The sequence below is a fragment of the Hemitrygon akajei genome, chromosome 6 (assembly GCF_048418815.1).
Source record: "Hemitrygon akajei chromosome 6, sHemAka1.3, whole genome shotgun sequence".
Classification (NCBI taxonomy): Eukaryota; Metazoa; Chordata; class Chondrichthyes; order Myliobatiformes; family Dasyatidae; genus Hemitrygon; species Hemitrygon akajei.
In genome coordinates, this window is record NC_133129.1 from 133524955 (window position 1) to 133546228 (window position 21274).

At 38.0% G+C, this 21274-nt stretch overlaps 2 protein-coding genes across 3 annotated transcripts in view; both read left to right on the forward strand.

Moving 5' to 3' along the window:
- The window catches only part of LOC140729846 (anoctamin-9-like), a 146814-nt gene extending 141092 nt beyond the window's left edge, over window positions 1-5722 (forward strand). The window contains exons 19-21 of the mRNA XM_073050056.1: window positions 1156-1249; window positions 4024-4136; window positions 5644-5722. Coding sequence (XP_072906157.1) covers window positions 1156-1249; window positions 4024-4136; window positions 5644-5707 — 271 coding nt within the window. The 3' untranslated portion in view covers window positions 5708-5722. The remainder of the gene's footprint in view (window positions 1-1155; window positions 1250-4023; window positions 4137-5643) is intronic.
- An 8136-nt stretch (window positions 5723-13858) lies between these two features.
- sigirr (single immunoglobulin and toll-interleukin 1 receptor (TIR) domain) overlaps window positions 13859-21274 on the forward strand; it is a 46625-nt gene continuing 39209 nt past the window's right edge. Inside the window, exon 1 of one of the 2 annotated variants that reach the window (XM_073049276.1) lies at window positions 13859-14454. In XM_073049276.1, the coding sequence (XP_072905377.1) occupies window positions 14328-14454 (127 nt within the window). In that variant the 5' untranslated portion in view covers window positions 13859-14327. The remainder of the gene's footprint in view (window positions 14455-21274) is intronic. The other variant, XM_073049277.1, reaches the window with a different exon arrangement.

Genomic DNA, 21274 nt, shown 5'->3' on the forward strand with positions numbered 1-21274 from the left:
ACAAAATCTACTCATAGCCAATAGAGATAATTTAACACAGCAGGGGCACCATTTAAGTATGCAGAGTGTGTATTGAAAATTTTATTGGATCTGACTGTTTAATTCTTGGATTAGACAGTTTAATTGTTATTTTCTTTGCAGTTTAACAATTAATTATCTGCATGTATTTTATATAATTACTTACATACAAGTAACCATCCAGTATGCTTCCTAGTGGTCACTAATAAATAAATAAAATAATTTAAAAATATATAATACCCCTATCTATCTATTTATTTATTAATCTATTTATTCAGTGTGTTCCTGTGGTGATAATATTGGTATGATTCTGGAAGCTTCTCTTGGTCTGCATTATTTGAATAAGTGTTTTTTCATTGGTTAACTCTGATCTACAAATTTCAATGAAATTATCCTTTCTTATGGGTATAAAAGGGCTGACCACAAGGTCAACACTATCTTTAGCCTTCTGCTTCTGTTAGTGTATATTTCACTTTCTCTTTGTTCTATCAGCACTTAATAAAATAATTGTGAAGCAAGACATGTTGTGCCTCTTTGCTGACTTCCAAAAGAACCTTGGATTAAAACATCACAATCTAACAGTTCTAAGCACCTGTTTTAAAATGGTGCAATTCAGCTAAAAGAAGTTTTTAAAAAAAAAAATCTGGTAGTATTAATAGAATACTGATTCAATTTTGGGCCAAAGTAAATTTGGAGATGTCTATATTTATTGTTATATTTAATGATTTGTCTACTCAAATTTTTAAAAAATTTCCCCATTCATATTATTTTAAATGGAAAGATATATGTTGACGAGATCAATTATCTAACTGCTTGATGAACAAAGGATGCATATTGCTCTTCTCTAACCCCAGCCTATTCGAGATATTTATCTTGTAATAAGGCAATTGTAAGTATAAAATCTAAGAGATTCAGACATAGAAAATGAATTTTTAACTTCTATAATTTACTGCTTATCAGAAGCTAACTATTTTATAGCATGGTTAAAGTATGAACATTACCTTTGTTATTCATTTGTAGTGGTAACTTGAATTACTGAATTACAGATGTTCTTTAACATATATGCTTATTTGAAACCTCTGACTGAATCAGATTCACAAAATTCGATTTTATGCATACCATCTGTCTCTGGTCCAGGTACCGTGACTACAGAAATGAATATACCCAAGAGCCCACTGTCCAGTATTGGCATATACATGCCGCTCGTTTGGCATTTTTGGTGTTATTTGAGGTAAATAATATCTACAGTACATGGTAAATATATTATATAGAACCTAGCTAAGTACTGGATATATATAGATATATATACACTGTATATGATTAAATCAAAAACAGCTGCATTTATTCATCTCCAAATAAGATAAAGCTTTCTGTCTTTCTCAGTGGTTGTAAAATCATCATTAGATATTACTTCTCCAAACTTGATTTACTTAACAAATGAGGTTACTGCACAGTACAGTGCAGGTCCTTTGGCCCACAATGTTGTGTGACCTTTTAATCTACTCTATGATCAATCTCACATCTCCCTCCTACATTGCTTTATATTTTTCTAATATCCATTTGCCTTTCTAAGAGTTTTTTAATTGCCCCTAATTATGTGCCTCTACCACCATTCCTGGCAAGGCACTTCATGTACCCACCATCCTCTGATGTCCCCCTATACTTTCCTCCAATCACCTTAAAATTATGTAGTAGCCATTTGCACCCTGGGAAAAAGTTTCTGGCTATCCACTCAATCTATGCCTCTTATCATCTTGTACATCTTTATCACGGCACCCGTCATCCTCCTTTGCTCCAAAGAGGAAAGTCCTAGCTCACTCAATCTTTCTTTATAAGATATGCCATCTTGTCCAGGCAACACCATGGCAAGTCCCTCACTAGAGCTTCCATGCCCTTCCTATAATGAGGTGACCAGAACTGTAGACAATATTCCATATGTGGCCTATCCATGATTTTATAGATTTGCAATATTTCCTTTGCAGCTCTTGAATTCAGTCTGCTGACTAATGTAGGCCAACACTTCATATGCCTTCTTAACAACCTATCAACTTGTGTGGCAACTTTGAGGGATCTTTGAACATGGATCCAAGATCCATCTGTTACTCTACACTGCCAAGAATCCTGCCATTAACCTTGTATTCTGCCTTAAATTCAACCTTCCAAAATGAATCGATTCACACTTTTCTGGGCTGAACTCCCATCTGCATTCTGTCAAAGTCCCACTACAATCTTCAACAACCCTCCACACTATCCATAACTCCACCAAACTTCATGTCATCTGCAAACATACTAACCCACCCTTGCATTTACACATCCAAGTCATTTATAAAAGTCACAAAGAACAGGTGCTTTAAAGAGATCCATGTGAAACACTACTAGTTACTGGCTTCCATGCAGAACACACTATATACTACCACCCTCTGCTTTCTATGGGCAACCAGTTCTTAATCCACACAGCCCAGTTTCCCTGGATCCAATGCTTCCAGATTTTCTGAATGAGCCTACCTTGAGGAACCTTATCAAACGTATTACTAAAGCCCATGTTCCACCACAATCATTGCTCTACCTTCATCAATGTGGTTTGTCCTCTCTCAAAAATTCAATCAGGCTTGTGAAGCATGACCTACCCCTCTCAAAGCCATGCTGACTATCTTTAATCAAAATATGGTTCTCCAAATGCTTGTAAATCCTGTCTTTAAGAATCTTCACCAATAAGTTGCCCACCCTTGAAGTAAGATTCACTGGTCTATAGTTGCCAGGGTTATCCTTACTCTCTTTCTTGAATGAAGGAATAACATTTACCACCCTTCAATCATTTGGTACTACTCCTCTGGCCAGTGAGCATGCAAAGATCAAGCCAAATTCTTAGCAATCTTTTCCCTTGTTTCCTGTGGTAATGTGGGGTATATTCCCTGCCTGGCCCAGGGAATTAACTATCCTAAAATGTTTTTTCAACAGTTCCAGCACATCCTCTTTCTTAATGTGACATGTTCAAGCATATCAGCCTATTTTACGCTGTCTTCTCAAACATCAAGGTCCCTCTCATTGGTAAACATTAAAGCAAGTATTTATTTGGACTTACCTCATCTCTTCCAGGTACATGTTTCCTCTGCTATCCTTGATCAGTCCTACCTTACACTGGCCATCCTCCTGTTTTTCATACACATGTAGAACATCTTGGGGTTTTCCTTAATCTTACTCACCAAGACCTTCATTTGCCCACCTCTAACTCTTTTACATTCATTGTTCACCTCTGGCTGCTTTGTAACTCTCTGGAACTTTGTATGATCTTTGCTTTCTACCATTCTGTTCCTACCTCAATGGGACAAACCTATCCAGAGCCCCCAGCAAGTGGTAGCTAAACAATGTCCACATTTCTGTTGCATATTTCTCTGAGTATATCTGTTCCCAATTTATGCTCCACAGTTCCTGCAGGACACACCTGACAAATTCCATCCCCTCTAAACCTTTTGCACTAGGGAGGTAATAGTCAATATTAAGATGTATTGATATTAGGTGTATTGATAGCAATATATTAATATCAATGTTCTTTATGCTCTATTGCTTATCTAGCACAGTAGAGAGAACAGTTCTTGATCTATACCTAATTCATTTCATCCCCTTCTTTATAAATAGTAACCCATATCTGAATGCTATCCAATTTGATTTCAGGGAGCACTTGTAATATGAAGCTTTGTCCTACAGAATATTATGAAAGCAATTCTGATATGCTAGTAACACACACAAAATGCTGGTGGAACACAGCAGGCCAGGCAGCATCTATAAGGAGAAGCACTGTCGACGTTTCGAGCCGAGACCCTTCGTCCTGACAGCACTTCTCCTTATAGATGCTGCCTGGCCTGCTGTGTTCCACCAGCATTTTGTGTGTGTTGTTTGAATTTCCAACATCTGCAGATTTCCTCGTGTTTGCTGATATACTAGTAGTATGCATTGATGTAAATGTGTTGTGAGGGTTTTAAGACAACATGTTTGTATTTGTTGTAGAACATTGCGGTTTGTGTCAAATATATTGCATCTTGGTATATTCCTGATGTCCCAGTTTCAATCCAAAATGAAAATCTACAGAGGACATATGAGCAATTAAAAGAGGAGCTGAAGTAAGTTTAGCTAAACTGATAATAAGTTCTTAAACAAATGTTTAAAGGCACACATAACAATAAACAGTATGAATATACACTCAGTGGCCACTTTGCTAGGTATCTCTTACATAATAAAGTGGTCACTGAGTGCATGTTCGAGGTCTTCTGCTGCTGTAGCCCATTCACTTAAAGTTTGATTTGTTGTGTGTTCGGAGGTGCTCTTCTGCACACCACTGTTGTACACATGGCTATTTGAGTTGCTGTCGCCTTCCTGTCAGCTCGAACCATTTTAGCCATTCTTCTCTGAACTCCCTCATTAACAAGGTGTTTTTATCCACAACACTGCCGCTCACTGGATCTTTTTCTTGTTCTTTGCACCATTCTCTGTAAACTTTGAAAATTTCAGGAGATCAGCAGTTTCTAAATACTCAAACAACACACTGGAGGAACTCAGCAGGTCAGGCAGCATCCATGGAAATGAACAGTCAACATTTCGGGCCGAGACCCTTCATCAGGTCCTGACAAAGGGTCTCGATCCAAAACGTTGACTGTTCATTTCCACGGATGCTGCCCGACCTGCTGAGTTCCTCCAGCGTGTTGTGCGTGTTGCTTTGACTCCAACATCTGCAGAGTATTTTGTGTTTCTGAATACTCAAACCCAGCACCAACAATCATTCTATGATCAAAGTCATTTAGATCACACTTCTTCCCCATTCTGATGTTTGGTCTAATCAACAATTGAACCTCTTGACCATTCTGCATGCTTTTATGCATTGAGTTGCTGCCACATGATTGGCTGATTAGATATTTGAATTAACAAACCAGTGTATATGTTTAATGAATCAAGTAGACACTGAGTGTAGTTTGGCTCTTCAGATGGTTTGGGTAGACTCTAAGTGGTAGTGATGCAATATTAGTTAATCTTTATCCAGTAACTTAGTTATGAAAACATACTCGAGCATTATTGTAAATATAGTTTCGATTTAACAGCTATGTTGATGAATTTAAGCAGAGTTCGGGTTTGATAGACCTGGTGTGGAAATGTCATTCAGCTGAATAGCTTATGCCATCCCAACAAATAACACTTGGATCCCCACACTATAGAAAAAGAATTGGATGGCATATGCCAGCTTTTATTTAAATTACTTTTAATTAATTTAATTAATTTAAATTATTTTTATTTAAATCAAGATAGAGTTTTATATCCATTTGAAATGCAAAACCACCAACATACATAAATAAAGCTGTTATTTTGCCAAAACCAAACATTTAAAAAGCCAGTGAGATGAATGACAATTTAATTTGGTTTTGGGTGGTATTTCTTGATGGTAAAATATTACCAAGGATAGTCTGAGAAGATACTGTGATAACAAATAAATTATTTTGCAATATGACTCAAAATTACCCCCACTCTCTCATTCAAAAATTATGCCTTCAAAGGAAAGTAAAATTAAAAAACATTTCAAAATAAAAAAGTTAAAAATTTCAAAGCAAAATGTTATGAACTTTTCTATTTTCCTTTTAGGATGATGCCAATGAAAAGTGCAGGACCTTCAGTGAGTCATGTACAACATGAAATGATAATTTGATCACTGAACAATGTGAAAATATAAGTATTGTACACCAAAGCTGTTTACTAGAGAAAATGGAATTACAACTTGTCTGATGATACAGTTTTATATTATTCTACTAGATTAAAACACTTTGTCAGGCAAATATGAAATTGTTAAATCCTGTCAGTGAAAAATGTATCATCCAGCTATCAAACTGAGCAAGATCTTCTCCTGTCCAATGCATTCAAGTTAATTAATGTTCACATTTCATTGTACAAGATTAATTCAGATCTGACATAACAGGAATCACTACAGCACATTTTAATTGTTCACCCAATCCAACAAATCCAAGATGCTATGAATACACTCGGGATAATTTTCTCTGAAGCGTATAGATAACACACTGGAATTCCGGCTATGTTGTGAGCATTTGTATTTGAATATGTTTCTCCCCTGCTCTATTTCTGCCATCAGCCCTGCCTTTGGAAATTCAGGAAACTGTCTAGAGCTGTAAATCTCTGCAACTGATTGTGCCCACATTAAAGTAAGGAGAAAAAAAGAAGTATGTCTCTCTTCTTGTGTGTTTCTACTGGTGCTCGCCCCTTCTACCTGATTATAATGAAAGATCAGAGTAAGGGAAGGTTAATGGACAATTGTTATCTCATGGGTGCAAATGACCATTTTGTGTTAGCATAGAGTGTGGCTGTCTGCAGGAAAATTTAATCATGGATCATGTTCTCGCTGATCCTCTCCTGACCTGGAATCCATGCATATACATCCCATTTAGTGTCACTAGGTTGCAATTGATTATAAGGATTCTGGTTAGGTTTTCCTCCACTTCAGTCAGGACACTAAGTCCAGTTGTATCTCCCTGGTACTAAACTTGCTGAGATCAGTTAACTAGGTATCAACCATGCAATCCTGTTTAAATTACTTAGTAATACATTTAAATAATCTTTGCTCATTGGACCCAAGGTATCTAGTGGGTGATGTGGCTGAAATTATTGCTAAAGTTCACAGCATGTACCTTTAGATTGTATAATGAAGAAACACAGCTGTTTTGTTTTGATCAAGAGGCTGTTGTTTTGCAGGCTGCACTGACTCTCGTGTTTCATCCAGATTGATGGAAAACACTAATCAGATTAATGTTATAGAAAAAGCATTGGATCAGAAATTCCATTAAACAGTGACCACAAGCAATAATTTTTGTTTACAGCTCACTGTGGCAAAACCCGAATTTTAAAGAGATAAAGGCATTCTTTGTATGCTTGTGTGCTTAACAGGTAGGTTGATAAGGAAGAGAGGGAGCATGTTTGGCTAGGGACCTCAAGAGTTGAGCTGGGGCTTGAGGGTAGAGGGAGAGGAGTCACAATTAATTGTTAGTGGGATAGTTAATTACTTTCCCAAGTTGATGACCTTCCAAAGTAATCAGCTCAGGGAAGTGGGGATGGGACCCAGAATGGGTATTTGGAAGATTTGAGGGAGAGCAATTTGACAGCACTATACTCCACAGAATAGCAGGTCGTCCTTGGGAAGATGCCAAGTAACTAATGCCAAAGTAGTTATCTATTACTGAGAAGACTGACTTTGCATAAATGTCTTTCAGTATTTGTGGTCAAACACATCATAGAAATAATGTCCAAAGTTGTTCTGGACACTATTGTGTGTAGCACAGTTTAGGTCTGGAGAACTTACAAGGAAAATCATAGACATTGCAATCCACATGGCAGGCCCTTGATTTCATTAATACTATGCCACATGGTACAGTTACTCTGCTCTCGGATCGGATCGCAAGACCCTGCAGCAGATAATGAGGCCAGCGAGAAGATCATCGGGGTCTCTCTTCCCGCCATCACGGACATTTACACTACACGCTGCATCCGCAAAGCAAACAGCATTATGAAGTACCCCACACACCCTCATACAAACTCTTCTCCCTCCTGCTCTCTGGGAAAAGGCACCGAAGCATTCGGGCTCTTACGACCAGACTATGTAACAGTTTCTTCCCCCTGGCTATCAGACTCCTCAATACCCAAAGCTTGGACTGACACCTTACTGCCCTATTGTCCTGTTTATTATTTATTGTAATGCCTGTTTTGTGCACTTTATGCAGTCCTGGATAAGTCTGTAGTCTAGTGTAGTTGTTTTTTTCTCTGTGTTGTTTTTTACGTAGTTCAGTCTAGTTTTTGTACTGTGTCATGTAACACAGTGGTCCTGAAAAACATTTCATTTTTACTATGTACTGTACCAGCAGTTGTGGTCGAAATGACAATAAAAGTGACTTGACTTGACTCTTGCATCTCCTTTTTATCAGAATGAGTGAATAAGTGGTAGTGATACAAGGCCTGTTAGTTTGTTAATTGTTGCAGTGACTCTAACCATAAAAATTCAAACATTTGTCCTTTAAGGCACCACTAGAGGCTTAATTGAAATAATAAGCTTCCAAGTTCATCCAATGGGAACCTTTTCTTTTCAAATCTTTTTATTATTATTATTATTATTATTCAAAAATAGCACAAGTACATCGAAGTAACAACACTTACAATGCCTCATAAAAGAGGAAATTATTGTAAGGATTGAAAATTTTGTGAATAAAAAAAAACCCTACTAAGCAAGAAAAGTGAGGGGAAAAAAAAGAAACCCATTGTACGTACAACCCCGGAGTCATGCGTCATACAAAAAGCTTCTAAAAATAAACATCAAACTGCCAACAAGAAAAAAAAGATATATCAAAAAAATTTACATTTAGATCGTGGGGGAAATCTATCAGTTAACTGGAATGATGATAACGAGCAAATGAGCCCCATCTCTTCTCAAAATCAAATAAAGGTTCAAAGGTTCGACTTCTAATTTTCCCCAAGCTAAGACACAGCATCACTTGAGAGAACCATTGTGACATCAATCTGCCTTCTTTAAATAAATCCAAAAATGAATTAATATCTTTATTTTTCCAAAGTAAAAAAATTGGATCACTCCAAGAAGGTTTAAAAAAGTAATTACGATAAATTATACTACAAAGTTTAAATTTTTTAAGATTAAAAAAATTGCGGAACTGGATCCAAATTTGTAGAGTGCTTAACCACAGGATATAGGTTTAAATTAGCAACTTTAGCTAATTGTATAGGTAGAGCAACTCCTAATAACAAAGTTAAATAAAACTGTTTCACAGCTCTCAGTTCCAGGTCTACCCAAATTGGCTGATCATTCCTATCACCCCAATATAACCAAAAGGACATAAACCGCAAATTAACAGTCCAATAATACATTCTTAGATTAGGCAAAGTGAGACCTCCGTCCTTTTTCAATTTTTGCAAATGACATTTACCAATTCTTGGTCTTTTATTATCCCAAATAAAAGATAGAATAATAGAATCAATCCGATTAAAAAACCTTCTTAGTCAAAAAAACAGGAATATTCTGAAATAAATATAAAAATGTTGAAAAATCATCATTTTAACTACATGAATATGACCAACAAGTGAAAATGTAAGTGGGCTCCATCTACTAAAGGAATACTTCATAGAGTCCACTAAAGAAGGAAAATTGGCTTTATTTTTTAGTAATTATAACACCTAAATATCTAAAAGAATCCATAACTTTAAAAGGAATATTATCATATATAGAGACAGATTCATTTAAAGGAAGTAATTCACTTTTACTAAAAGTTATTTTATATCCTGAAAAGTCTCCAAATTTGTCAAATAATTTTAGCAAAGCAGGAATAGATTCTTCAGGCTTAGATATATATACCAATAAATCATCAACGTAAAGAGAAATCTTGGCTTCACGAAGAGCAATAGCAAAGGGTTCTAATATTAAGTTAAATAACAAAGGACTTAATGGACAACCTTGTCTTGTCCCCCGTGATAGCTGAAAAAAAGGAGACCTACAGTTATTAGTGACAACAGTAGCAATAGGAGCTTTATATATCATTTTAATCCTATTATTAAAATTGATACCAAAACCAAATTTTTCTAAAACATTAAATAAATATTTCCATTCGACTCGATCAAACGCTTTTTCAGCATCCAAAGATATAACGCATTGTGGAGTTTTAGAAGAAGGTGAATATATAATGTTAAATAATCTCCAAACATTTGAGAAAGAGTAACAACCCTTTATAAAGCCTGTTTGATCTTTAAAAATGATTTTACCCAAAAAACTCTCCAACCGATTGGCCATTATCTTTGAGAGAATCTTAGCATCAACAGTCAATAATGAAATAGCTTCTATTTCTTTAATTCTCAAAAAGGATAAAGATCCTACTGATTGTGCCTCATCCAATGGGAACCTGTTAAATAGTAGTCTTTTTTAAATTGCCTCTCTGCTCTAGAGAATTTTCCCCTTAATCTCTTGATGTTCTTTGATATTAGTGGGCACTAGTTATAAGTGGTTTTGTATTAGGATCTTATCCTATTTAAAGCAAAAAAGCTAATCTAGGAAAATATTCATGGTCAAGCTGATGCTCTTTAAAAGGAGGAAAGTCTCATTTTCTCAATGTCCAGACAGAAAGAATGGGGAACTGTGCTAAATCCAAGAATAAGCACATTCTCATTGTCCTTGATCCAAAATGAGCTCAATTGAAATGTCATCCTTGATTGAACATGTTGAGGTTTAGTTTTTTAAAAATCATTACAATTTAGATGTTAATTTATTATGCATTTTTACTGTTTTCTGCACAATTGTCAATGTTTTGATTTCTAGAATGAAAATTCACTTGATTTGCTACTTAAAGCATTTTGTGGAAATGTTAGCCACACATCTCGGCCTTAATTATCTTTCAACTGGACTTGAATTCTAAACTTTTGAGACAAAATTGATTTTAAAATATGCTCAATATGATGATGAGCCTGCAACTATATTAATACTAGAACAATAAATATATGGACATCTGCTATGTTTGATAATATATCACGGAGAGTCTGCAGCAGTCTCCACTACCACCACAACTCTGATTTTTAAGTTATACAGAGCTCATATTTATACAACAAGACAACTAACTTCACATAACTTTGTTTAGCATCCCACAGTAAGTACATGATCAATCATTTAAAAGACATGTCAAATATCTCTCAGCACGAGTCTAACAGTCCTCTTTGTTCCCTATTATCAGGACTCATAATTTACACCCAGGCATCCTTCCTCCTGGTCCCAGGGGCTTAATATCTTGTTTATTTGAATTCCTGGCTCTGCACATATCTTTCAAGGTTATTCTCGATTTACATCAGCAGTCTTAAGTCCAGCTGCTCCAGAATGGTCAAATAACTCATCTCACACCAGTTTTAACCATTTCCACCACAATGATAGTAATATGTTGGTGGAATAGGAAATTAAAGCAGATGGCTACACTACTAGAACCAGTTCTTGATACTTGGCATGGAGACAGGGAAAGGAAATTGTTCTGAAGATATGAAAAGGAAAAAGGTTGGAAAAAGTTCATAGAGGAAATAAATAGAGGTTTACAGATTATAAAGAGATTGTAAGAGGATTGGGGAATAAAGAATGGGATAAAATAAAAGTTAAATTCTGAAAAGCTGATAATTGAAAGTAAATGTGATCTTAATAAATGTGAAGTATCTTGACAGACATCTAAAAGATTTGGGTATGAATAAAAGTTTAAGGTTTTACTAGAGAAAATTGAATGTAAGATTCTTAAGCTACCAGCTGACTAAACCAACAAGTTGCACATGATAGGAAATAGTCAAGTGAAGCAACTGCCCTCATTGGATAAAATATTCTATTATTTATTTACAAATATAAGGATAATAGCATGGAAAAATAAAATCTGAGGAACATAAGATCTAGATTTCTGCAGCTCCATTAACGATGTGGAGAACTTTACATGATGGCTATCTACTTTGAGAAATGCTCCCAGTACTGTTTATCAAATCTTGAGTACTGCAGTGGGACCTTCCATTAAAGAGATTGTATTTCCACTGATTATCAGTCAAATGCAAAAAGTAACCCAATGGGACTTCAATAGCACTTTGGACATACAACCAGAAGTTGAAGAGAAAATTACATCAAATCATTGGAGAGAAAAGGCTGTAAATACTCAAAGCAATTTTCCTATCTTTGCTGAGCATACAGTAGCATTTTCCCCTAGCGTAAAGAGCAATCTGATGGATTATTTGATGTAATTATCACATAGTTATTATGTAGACAAGAGTTTCAACATTGTTCAGTAGTAGGTGACAGTTCTCAGTCTTTGCAAGAGTTTTTTTTCATTATTCTTTCTGCATTCATCTCAAAATACATTGCTGGGAGAATGGGATCGCAGCTTTTCTTCACTTATCGATTCAGCTGTTTTCTATGATGCAAGGGATTCCACATCTGGGAAATTAGTGTCTTTAGGTTCAAAACCAGTTTATGTCATGCACATTTAGTTTGTTAGAATATTTTTTTCACATCAAACAGTTAATGTTTGATTTTCTTTTATCTATATACCTAGCACTGATTTAATGTTTTTACTTGATTTTATAGTGGTGTACTTTCTTTGATTGATTGTGCATCATCATACAAATCATATAATGAAAAACATATTAATTAGGGAATGTTTAGAGGTCTACACATATTCAGATGATATTGGGCAGGGGGGAGCAAACATCCTTAAATAGGAAGATTAGACTTGTACACAATATGCCAGGTGTGATCTCATTAGGGTTCTATTTTAATTGGGAAAAAAACATCTTTACCAGAGTACCCTTATACAATAAAGACCCTGTACATATAAGAAAAACTTAGGATATGTAAGTCTTTATATATGAATCGCTATCTACCATGTCATTGTGTATTGACTTTCCCTATTTGCAACCCACTGAAGTGTGCCTGTCCTCATGGGCCTGCCACTCATTTTAATAACTATATGCAATCTTCTCAGTCGTCACTATTTCAACTCTAGAGTCCTGCATGTTCCGATTTTCTTCACTAGTGGTACTAACTTTTCAGATGCCTACAACCTAAACTGTAAACTTTCACTTCTCAATGCTCTCCAGATTTCTCTTTTTTAAGATGTTCATTAGAATGTGAGTTTTAAATCAATTTTGGATTATTGTACTTGAATACTTCATTGTATTAAAATTTTGACTCATAACAACAGTGAGACTTTCCATCCCTCACATTGAGCCCTGCTCCAAATACAGATGAAAAAAATTCAAGGGAAAGGAATTATAGATTCAAGGTTAATTTAATATAATTTCCAGTACACAAGTGTAAAGAAGAACAAAATAATTGTTCCTCCAAATCAGATGCAACACAAAAAAACCACAAAAGATAAAGAACACTAATAAAAAATAATAGATATAAATACATTTGATAGCTCATATACATGGATTGCAATATGCTCTTAAAGTTATGCTAGGCTGTACATGAAATAATAAAGTAGTGGGGTTTAGTGGATGGAGGTGTTGATCAGCCGAGATGCTTGGGAAAATTAACTGTTTCTGCGTTTGATAATCCAGGCGTGGATGCTACATGTAGCCTGCTTCCCGATGGGACAAACAGTCACAGTCCATGAGCAGGGCGTGTGGGATCCTTCATGTTGCTGGACCTTTCTGTATGTTGTTGATGGTGGGTAGGCTGCTGTCAGTGTTATGTTGGGCATTTTGACAATCCGTCGCAGAGCCTTCCTGTCTGCCGCTATGCATATACATTATTGCATGGTCCCTTATCATGCAATAATGCACCTTGTTAGGATGCTCTCTCCTAACGAGTTTCTTCCAAAATTCATATTGTTCGCTTTATTGACATAAAATTAACTATGCGTAACGACGACGCTTTCTGATGTTTTATTATCTTTACTTGCTATTTAATAAAGTTCTGTTAAACATCATGTGCGAACTCTAAAATTGTTGTCCCTTTAACCCAGCTAAATCGTTAATATATTAAAAAAAATCAAGACCCAAATAACTCTATTGTTCCGGTGATAGACATTTTATCCTTATTGCCTCCCTTGTAATCCTTCGCCATTGTTCCTGTTTCCCCTCCTAATCCGCCATTGTTCCCGTTTCCCCTGCTAATCCACCACTGTTCTTTGCCACTCCCTGAGTCTCACCTGGTCTCAGTGCTGTCGTGTCCTCGTAGTCACGGAACCCGGTCTGCTGCGGGAGTTGTAGTCCCGTCAGTATGGATGCAATAGATTATTGCACGGAGATCAGCATGTTCTGACTGCAAGCCCAGAGTGCACAGCGTGGGGGCAGGCGCCCTGTCCGCTGAGGTGTGCACCTGCCGCAGTTTGGCGGAGACGGGAGCAGTAAAGAGGTGCAGGAATTAACTCATTGCCACAAGTTCACTGACGAGCGACTGGCATTAAATCTGCCGGGACAAAGTTAACAAAGATATAAGTTATTAGCCATAAGTTAACTTCAGTGTATGAAGCAAGAATTTCATTTAGTACCAGGCGGCTATTACAGTATTTGAGCTAAATCCGGTGACTCGTTTGGGTTCAGTATGCAGGTAACGCTTGCTCCATTGTTGGGCACACGGACAACACATAATGTTTGACATTGTAGTTGCGAAAGCAAATCAAGAGGACCATGGAAATCGCAGTGAATTTATAATTGTTTTGTATCTTCTGATATTCCTGAACTTCAACTGATAAACCACCTAGTGGTGTATAAAAGCAGTAAAAGCCACCTTTGCAGGACACCGTTCTAATATGTGGAAGAACAAGCATTTCACCTGGGCCAGAGGTTGCTGTTCCCTCCTGACACTCTTGGTGCTGATCAGCAGAGCCAGTATAACTGAAGGAAATAACCTGACGGAAAGTGACATTTCAGAATCAGGTGAGATTCGCAAAGGTGTCTTCATCATTGAAGCTTGTCCAGTGTCAATTTGCTGCTTTTATGTATTTTGACAGATGCAAATTCTGTAGACTACCTGTAAGAAATCATGAATAAGTGTTAATGATATCTTAGACTGAAGCAGAGGGTGCAAACCAAACTCATTAAAAATAAATTGTATGGTGTATTTATAAGCATTTATTAGAAAATAAAATGAAATGCTCAAAGGGGGGGGGGGGTAGTGCTGGAAAGGTGTTACTCTTACTGGAGGTCTGTGACCAATGGTGTTCTGAAGGCATCAGTGCTGGGACCTCTGATATGAACAAAAATGTGGCTGGGTTAATTAGTATGTTTGCAAACAGTACAAAAAATGGCAGAGTTGTGGAAAGTGAGGAAGGATGTCAAATGATTCAGCACAATATAGACCAGTTGGAAATACTGACAAGAGAATGACAGAGGCAATTTGTTCCGACAAGTGTGAAGTTGTAAAAGAAATATACAGAGTAAATAATGTAAATGATGGGACTTTTAGGAACACAGATACATAGAGGGAGCTTGGGGAGCAGGACCACAGGTTCCTCAAGCTGGCAACACAGTTAAATAGGATGGTAATGGAGGCATAAGGGCATACTTGCCTTCACCAATCAGGATGTTGAGTGCAAAAGTCGGGAGGTCATGTTATAAAACTGCATGAAACTTTCGTCAGACTACATCTGGAATATTGTGCACAGTTCCAGTTGCTACTTTACAGCAGAAATGTGGAGGCTTTGGAGGAGTTGCAGACAGGGTTCACCAGGATATTGCTGGATCAGGGAGAATAAACAATAAACGTGGATTGTTTTCTCTTGGGTTTTGGGGGATGAGCAGCAACCAGTTTAAAATACATTAAATGAGGAGGGGCACAGGCAAGAAGCACAGGTAGTCTTTCATCCAGAATGGAAATGACAAATACTAGAGGGCCTAGCTTTATTGTGCAAGGAGGAAAGTTTAAAGGAAATTTACTTGGCAGGCTTTTGACGCTGAGTGGTAGGAGCTTGCAGGGGAGGTGAAGTAGATGTGACGGTGACATTTAAGAGGCATGAACAGCCAAGTGATTTGAGAGATGTAGACCGTGTGCAGGCAAATGTCCAGTTTAAATTAACACAGACATCGTAGGCCAAAGGGCCTATTATTCTGTTTTCTATTTTAATTTTCCAACAATTGTCCTGTAATCTTCAAAGCCACAATGAATCAGGTGTGTGTGTGTGCCTACACACCTAAATGTTGTGGCAGTCTCTGTTCTTCATTTCAGATTCTAACCATATTCTGGGTGAGAAAAAGATTCAAATTCCTACTCAAGCCTACTATCGCTTACCTTGAAAACCTTGCCCTCTGGTTTTAGACACCACTACCACGGGAGGGAAAATGCTTCCTACTATTTAGCCTATCTGTGCCCCTCATAACAAATTTCACAACATGTGCTGGGGATGTTAAATCTGGTTCTGATCATTTTGTTTACCTTGTTACAAAGACTTTCTACAAATCAGCTAGCCACCTTTGATTATTCACGACAATAGCCTTTCCCCCTCTTAACTGATCAACATAATGAAGCAGCTACAAGTGAATAGCATTGGAAGGATCTAGCAGGATCTCTCCGCACAAAAATGCTGCTGAGATTCTTTGCCCCAGGCTTTGGACGATGGGATTGGATGTGGTTATTATACCCTTAGTGATTGTACCTGAACCCCAGCAACCAGTAAGCCTTCATTCAAGTATAATCTACTGAAGGACTGCTAGAATCTATGTGAACTATATTTCAACAAAGTTGAGCACTTGCAAACGAGGCAAGAAAACATAAAAGACTGAGGTATAGAATTATGAGTGTATATGATTGTCACCTTCCAGCTGTATCTGGACTGACCATGTTGGAGTTAAATACTATCAAACTTAAAACGTGTATTTCTAAATTAAAAGCAAAATATTATGGACTGTGGAAATTGGGATAGAAACTGAATGGTAGACACAGTCAATGTCTGAAGAGAGAATGACTTATCAGGCCAGATGAATGATTCTTCCTGAGAATAAAATGCTCAAGTTTTAGTAAGTCAGATTCTAGACTGAGTGAATACAAAAGTGGGAATTCCTGGTCGTTGCGGCAGCCTGGTGGGAAGCGGGAGAATGGAAGTGCCGATGGTGTACAGGTTGTACTTCTTGGCGCAACTGTCGCCTCATTTAGAACATTACGCTGTTCTTTTATTTTTGAACATTTGTAATTGAATATGACAATTTAAAGCTTTACTGGAAGGAACTAGGATGTTATATTGTGTTGTGTGCAAATAGTCCATACTGCTCACCTGAAGACTGAGCTATTCCTTCTGAATAAACGTGTGGTAATTTAGGATCTCACCAGCCCTGGGTAATTCCCTGGACCGTGGGAATCGTGCTAGTGCTCCTAATTATGATCAATCCCTCAGGCAGTACTATATCAGCCATAGTACTCGATCTTGTCATCTGCTATCGCTGGGAATTTTTCTGAGGTTGAGAAAATACTTGTGGTATGCCATACTAACAAAGAGAGTGAAACTTAAGGCACAAGCTGCATCATGTGAGGGTGACTCACTTACTGGCACATTGGAGAGTGTTTACAAAATGCCTGCCAAACACTTGTATTTATACACTAAGGTTCCAGGGTGAAGTACAAAGTAGCTGTGTACAGAGCTGCCTGTGTATTAAGTTGAATGTACTTTTTCACTTTTTGATTTTTCTCCTTCCTCCTTAATCCATTGACAGCTATATGTTCAACTCTTAACTAGGTAGGAGGTTCTAGGCAGAACAATATCCATCTGTAGATGACCATATTGTAACAGGCATCTTCCCCTCTCAGTCCCTGTTGTGTCCCATCCCACCCAATGGAACACAGGAACCTACACAAGCTTCTGAAGTGCAGTCTGAAGTCTGGGGAAGACTTCTTTATGCAAAGGATATTTGTGGCAGCAAGTTACGGTATTTACTGTATGTAAATGGTTTGTCCTCAGTGAGTGCATGAGATTGCCACAGTTCAGCGATTTCCCGAATGTGAATACCAAAGTTGCATTTATCAAAAATGAAGGCTTCCTGTCTGTTCTGTTGAGCTTTTGGTTTAGACAAGCAATGCAATGCCATCTTTTTGTGACATATGATAGTGAAAAACGGGTGAGGCGACAGAGATTATAGAAAAGCGAGCCTCAATTAGACTGGATTCCAGGCACCAGAGGTCTATTTAAGTTTGTTGTATTTTTATGATGCTAAACTTTGCATTTTAGCAGGTCAAATTAATATTTCCTGAATACATTGTGGGTTTTTTGGGACCTGTTCTACTGCAGTGAATGAAAATCAAAATTTTTAAAAATGGCAGGTGTTAAATAACTAAAAAAATTGCTGGAAGCACTCAGCATGTCAGGCAACACCTGTGGGAGAAACAGGCAACATTTTCAGGTCTAAGCTCTGTTCCTCTTTCTGCAGATGCTCCCCGATTACAGTCGGATGTTGTATTGGACTAAATTTGTCAAATTTTTGTATATTCCTTTCTAAATTTTACTCATTGGTAGAGTGGTTTCTGGAAAAATTGGAACTAATACATGTGAGATTTATGTATAAATTATGTAATTACTGATTAACTAGTTTAAGTAGTTGCTGCACATTCATGTTTATATGCTAACTGAGTCAACTCAGCTACTTTTCAACACCCAGCAGTGTTGTAGGTACCAAACAATGCTTTTTACAATGCCGTTTGTGCATGATTTGAAAGGGAGAATGAAACTTTACCTGTGTGAGTCCCTGAGGCATCTGGTAAACCTATGATACCTGTCTCAGATGCCAATGTCAGAAGGAGTCAGACCCTAAAGGTATACCTGGCAGGCTCTGTGCCAACCAACTGGCTGGAGTGTTCAGGGACATCTTCAATCTTAAGCTATTTCAGTCAGGGGCTCTCACCTGCTTCAAAACAGTATCACCCATACTAAGAAGAGCAGGATGAGTTGCCTCAATGCCTATTGCCCAGTAGCACTCATGTTTATGAAGACCATAAGATTTAGGAACAGATTTAGGCCATTAGGCCCATCAAAATTGATTCACCTTTTCATCATGGCTGATCCATTTCTTTCTCAGCCCCAATCTCCTGTTTTCTCCCTGTAATCCTTCATGCCCTGACTAATCAAGAATTCCACAGACTCACCACTCTCTGGCTATAGAAATTCCTCTTCATCTCTGTCCTAAATAGATATCCCTCTATTCTGAGGCTGTGTCCTCTGGTCTTAGACTGTCCCACTATTGGAAACATTCTCTCCACATCAACTCTATCGAGGCCTTTCAACGTTCAAAAGGTTTCAATGAAATCCCTGCCCCATCACCCCCCCACCCCCCATTCTTCTGAATTCCAGTGAGTACAGGCCTAGAGCCAGCAAATGCACTTCATGTGAAAAGACTTTCAATTCTGGAATCATATTCATGAACCTCCTTTGAACCCTCTCCAATGTCAGCACATCCTTTCTGGGAATATGGGCCCAAAGCTGCTCGCAGTACTCCAAATGAGGCCTCTCCGGGGGCCTTATAAAGTCTTAACATTACAACTTTTACATTCTAGTCCTCTCAAAATTAAGGCTAAAATTCCATTTGCCATACTCACCACCGACTCAACCTGCAAGTTAACCTTTAGGTGATCCTGCATGAGGACTCCCAAGTCCCCTTGCACCTCTGATTTTTGAATTTTCTCTCCATTTAGAAAATAGTCTACACTTTTATTTCTTCTACCAAAGTGCAAGACTGCAGACCTCCTATCACTGTATACACATATATACCTACTGTAATTCAGTTTTTTTTCTGTGTTTATCATGTATTGCATTGTACTGCTGCTACAAAGTTAACAAATTTCACAACATATACCAGTGGTATTAAACCTTATTCTGATTCTGAATTAACTCCTGCGAAGTAAAGAACTGGAATTCCTGCAGTTTGCCTACCACCACAATGGGTCTATAGGGGATGCAGTCTCAGTGACTTTCCTGGATGACAGCAATACCTATGTCAGACAGCTTTTTATTGATTAAAGCTCAGCATTCAACACCATAATCCCCTCAGTACTCATCAACAGCTTCAAAATCTGGACTCTGTACCTCTGATGCTCTGCAACTGAATTCTTCACTTCCTTATTGGGAGCCCCATTGTCAGTGTAGATTGGAAATAACATCTTCTCCTCACTGGCCATCAGCTCAGTCAGACCTCAAGAATGTGTGCTTAGCATGACCGTGTGGGTAGGCACAGTTCAAACATCACCTATAAATCTGCTGATGCCACCAGTGTTGTTGGCAGAATCTCAGAGGGTGACGAGGAGGCGTACAAGAGTGTAATAGATTCATGGGTTGAGTGGTGTCACAAGAAACAGCCTTGCACTCGGTGTCAGGAAGGCCAAGGAATTGTTGGTGGATTTCAGGAAGGGCAAGTTGGGAGAACACACGCCAGCCCTCGCCAAGGGCTCAGCAGCAGAAAGGGTGAGCAGCTTCAAGTACCTGGGTGTCAGCATCTCTAGAGTCCAACGTACTGATGCGATCACGAAGAAGGCGTACCGGTGGCTATATTTCATAAGGTGTTTGAGGAGATTTGGTATGTCACCAAAGACTTTTACAAATTTCTACAGACGTACCATGGAGAACATTCCAACTAGTTGCATCACCATCTGGTATGGGGAGGGGGGTCTACCGCACAGGATTGGAAGAAGCTGCAGGAAGTTGTAAACTCAGCTCCATCATGGGTACTGGCCTGTCCACCAACAAAGACATCTTCAAAAGGCAATGCCCCAAGAAGGTGGCATCCATCATTAAGGACACCCAGCTCCTAGGACATCTTCTCATTATTACCTTCAGGGAGGTACAGTACAAGAGGCTGACACACACACTCAACATTTTAGGAACAGCTTTTTCTCCTCAAATTTTTGCCATCAAATTTCTGAACAGTCAATGAACCCATGAACATGGCCTCATTTATTTTGTGCTGTTTTACACTCCTTATTTATTTTTAAATCTCCTGTTGTAACTTATCATTGCACTGTACAGCTGCCACAAACCACACATTTCATGACATATGCCTGTGATAATAAACGCATGGAAAATCCAATAAAAACTCTGAGTGTTTAGTTTTGACTTAGAGGCTAAAGGGACTTGGATGTATATAGTACTTCTGGATATTTCATGGTCTTATGGCCAGAGGAGGCCTTGGTTAAGTGATTATGGTTGCTCATGATATATCGCCCAATGAGTGCGGATGGTTTTTTGGAAACTGCAGAGTTTCCTGAGCATCTGACCTAAAGGTTACAAACAATGTTATTAACCCGTACTGCAGTCCTGTCTCAGGGTAACTTAATTATCATCTGATATAGCAGTATTGCCTCACTAAGGAATTTTCACTTTTTTTATGGATTAATACAAACACGGGGAGTTTTCCAGCAGTAAAATTAGGGCAACTGGGCCAAAGCTGTGGCACAATTTGTAAAACGTGAGTGAAATAGGATGCCAGCCATTTTTATTTTCAATTATTTAGAGATGCAGTACAGTAGCAGGCCTTTGTGTCCCAATGATCCCACGGTATCTATTTACACCTATGTGACCAATTAACCTACTAACCCATACGTTCTTGGAATGTGGGAAGAAACTGAAACACCCAGGAAGCCTGCACGGTCATGCGGAGAATGTACAAATTCCTTAGAGGAAGCGGCAGAATTGAAATTGGGTCACTGGTGCCTTAATGGTGTTACGCTGAATGCTATGAACTGTGCCACCCATTCTCAGCCCATTACTTATGGATGGAGCAGGAA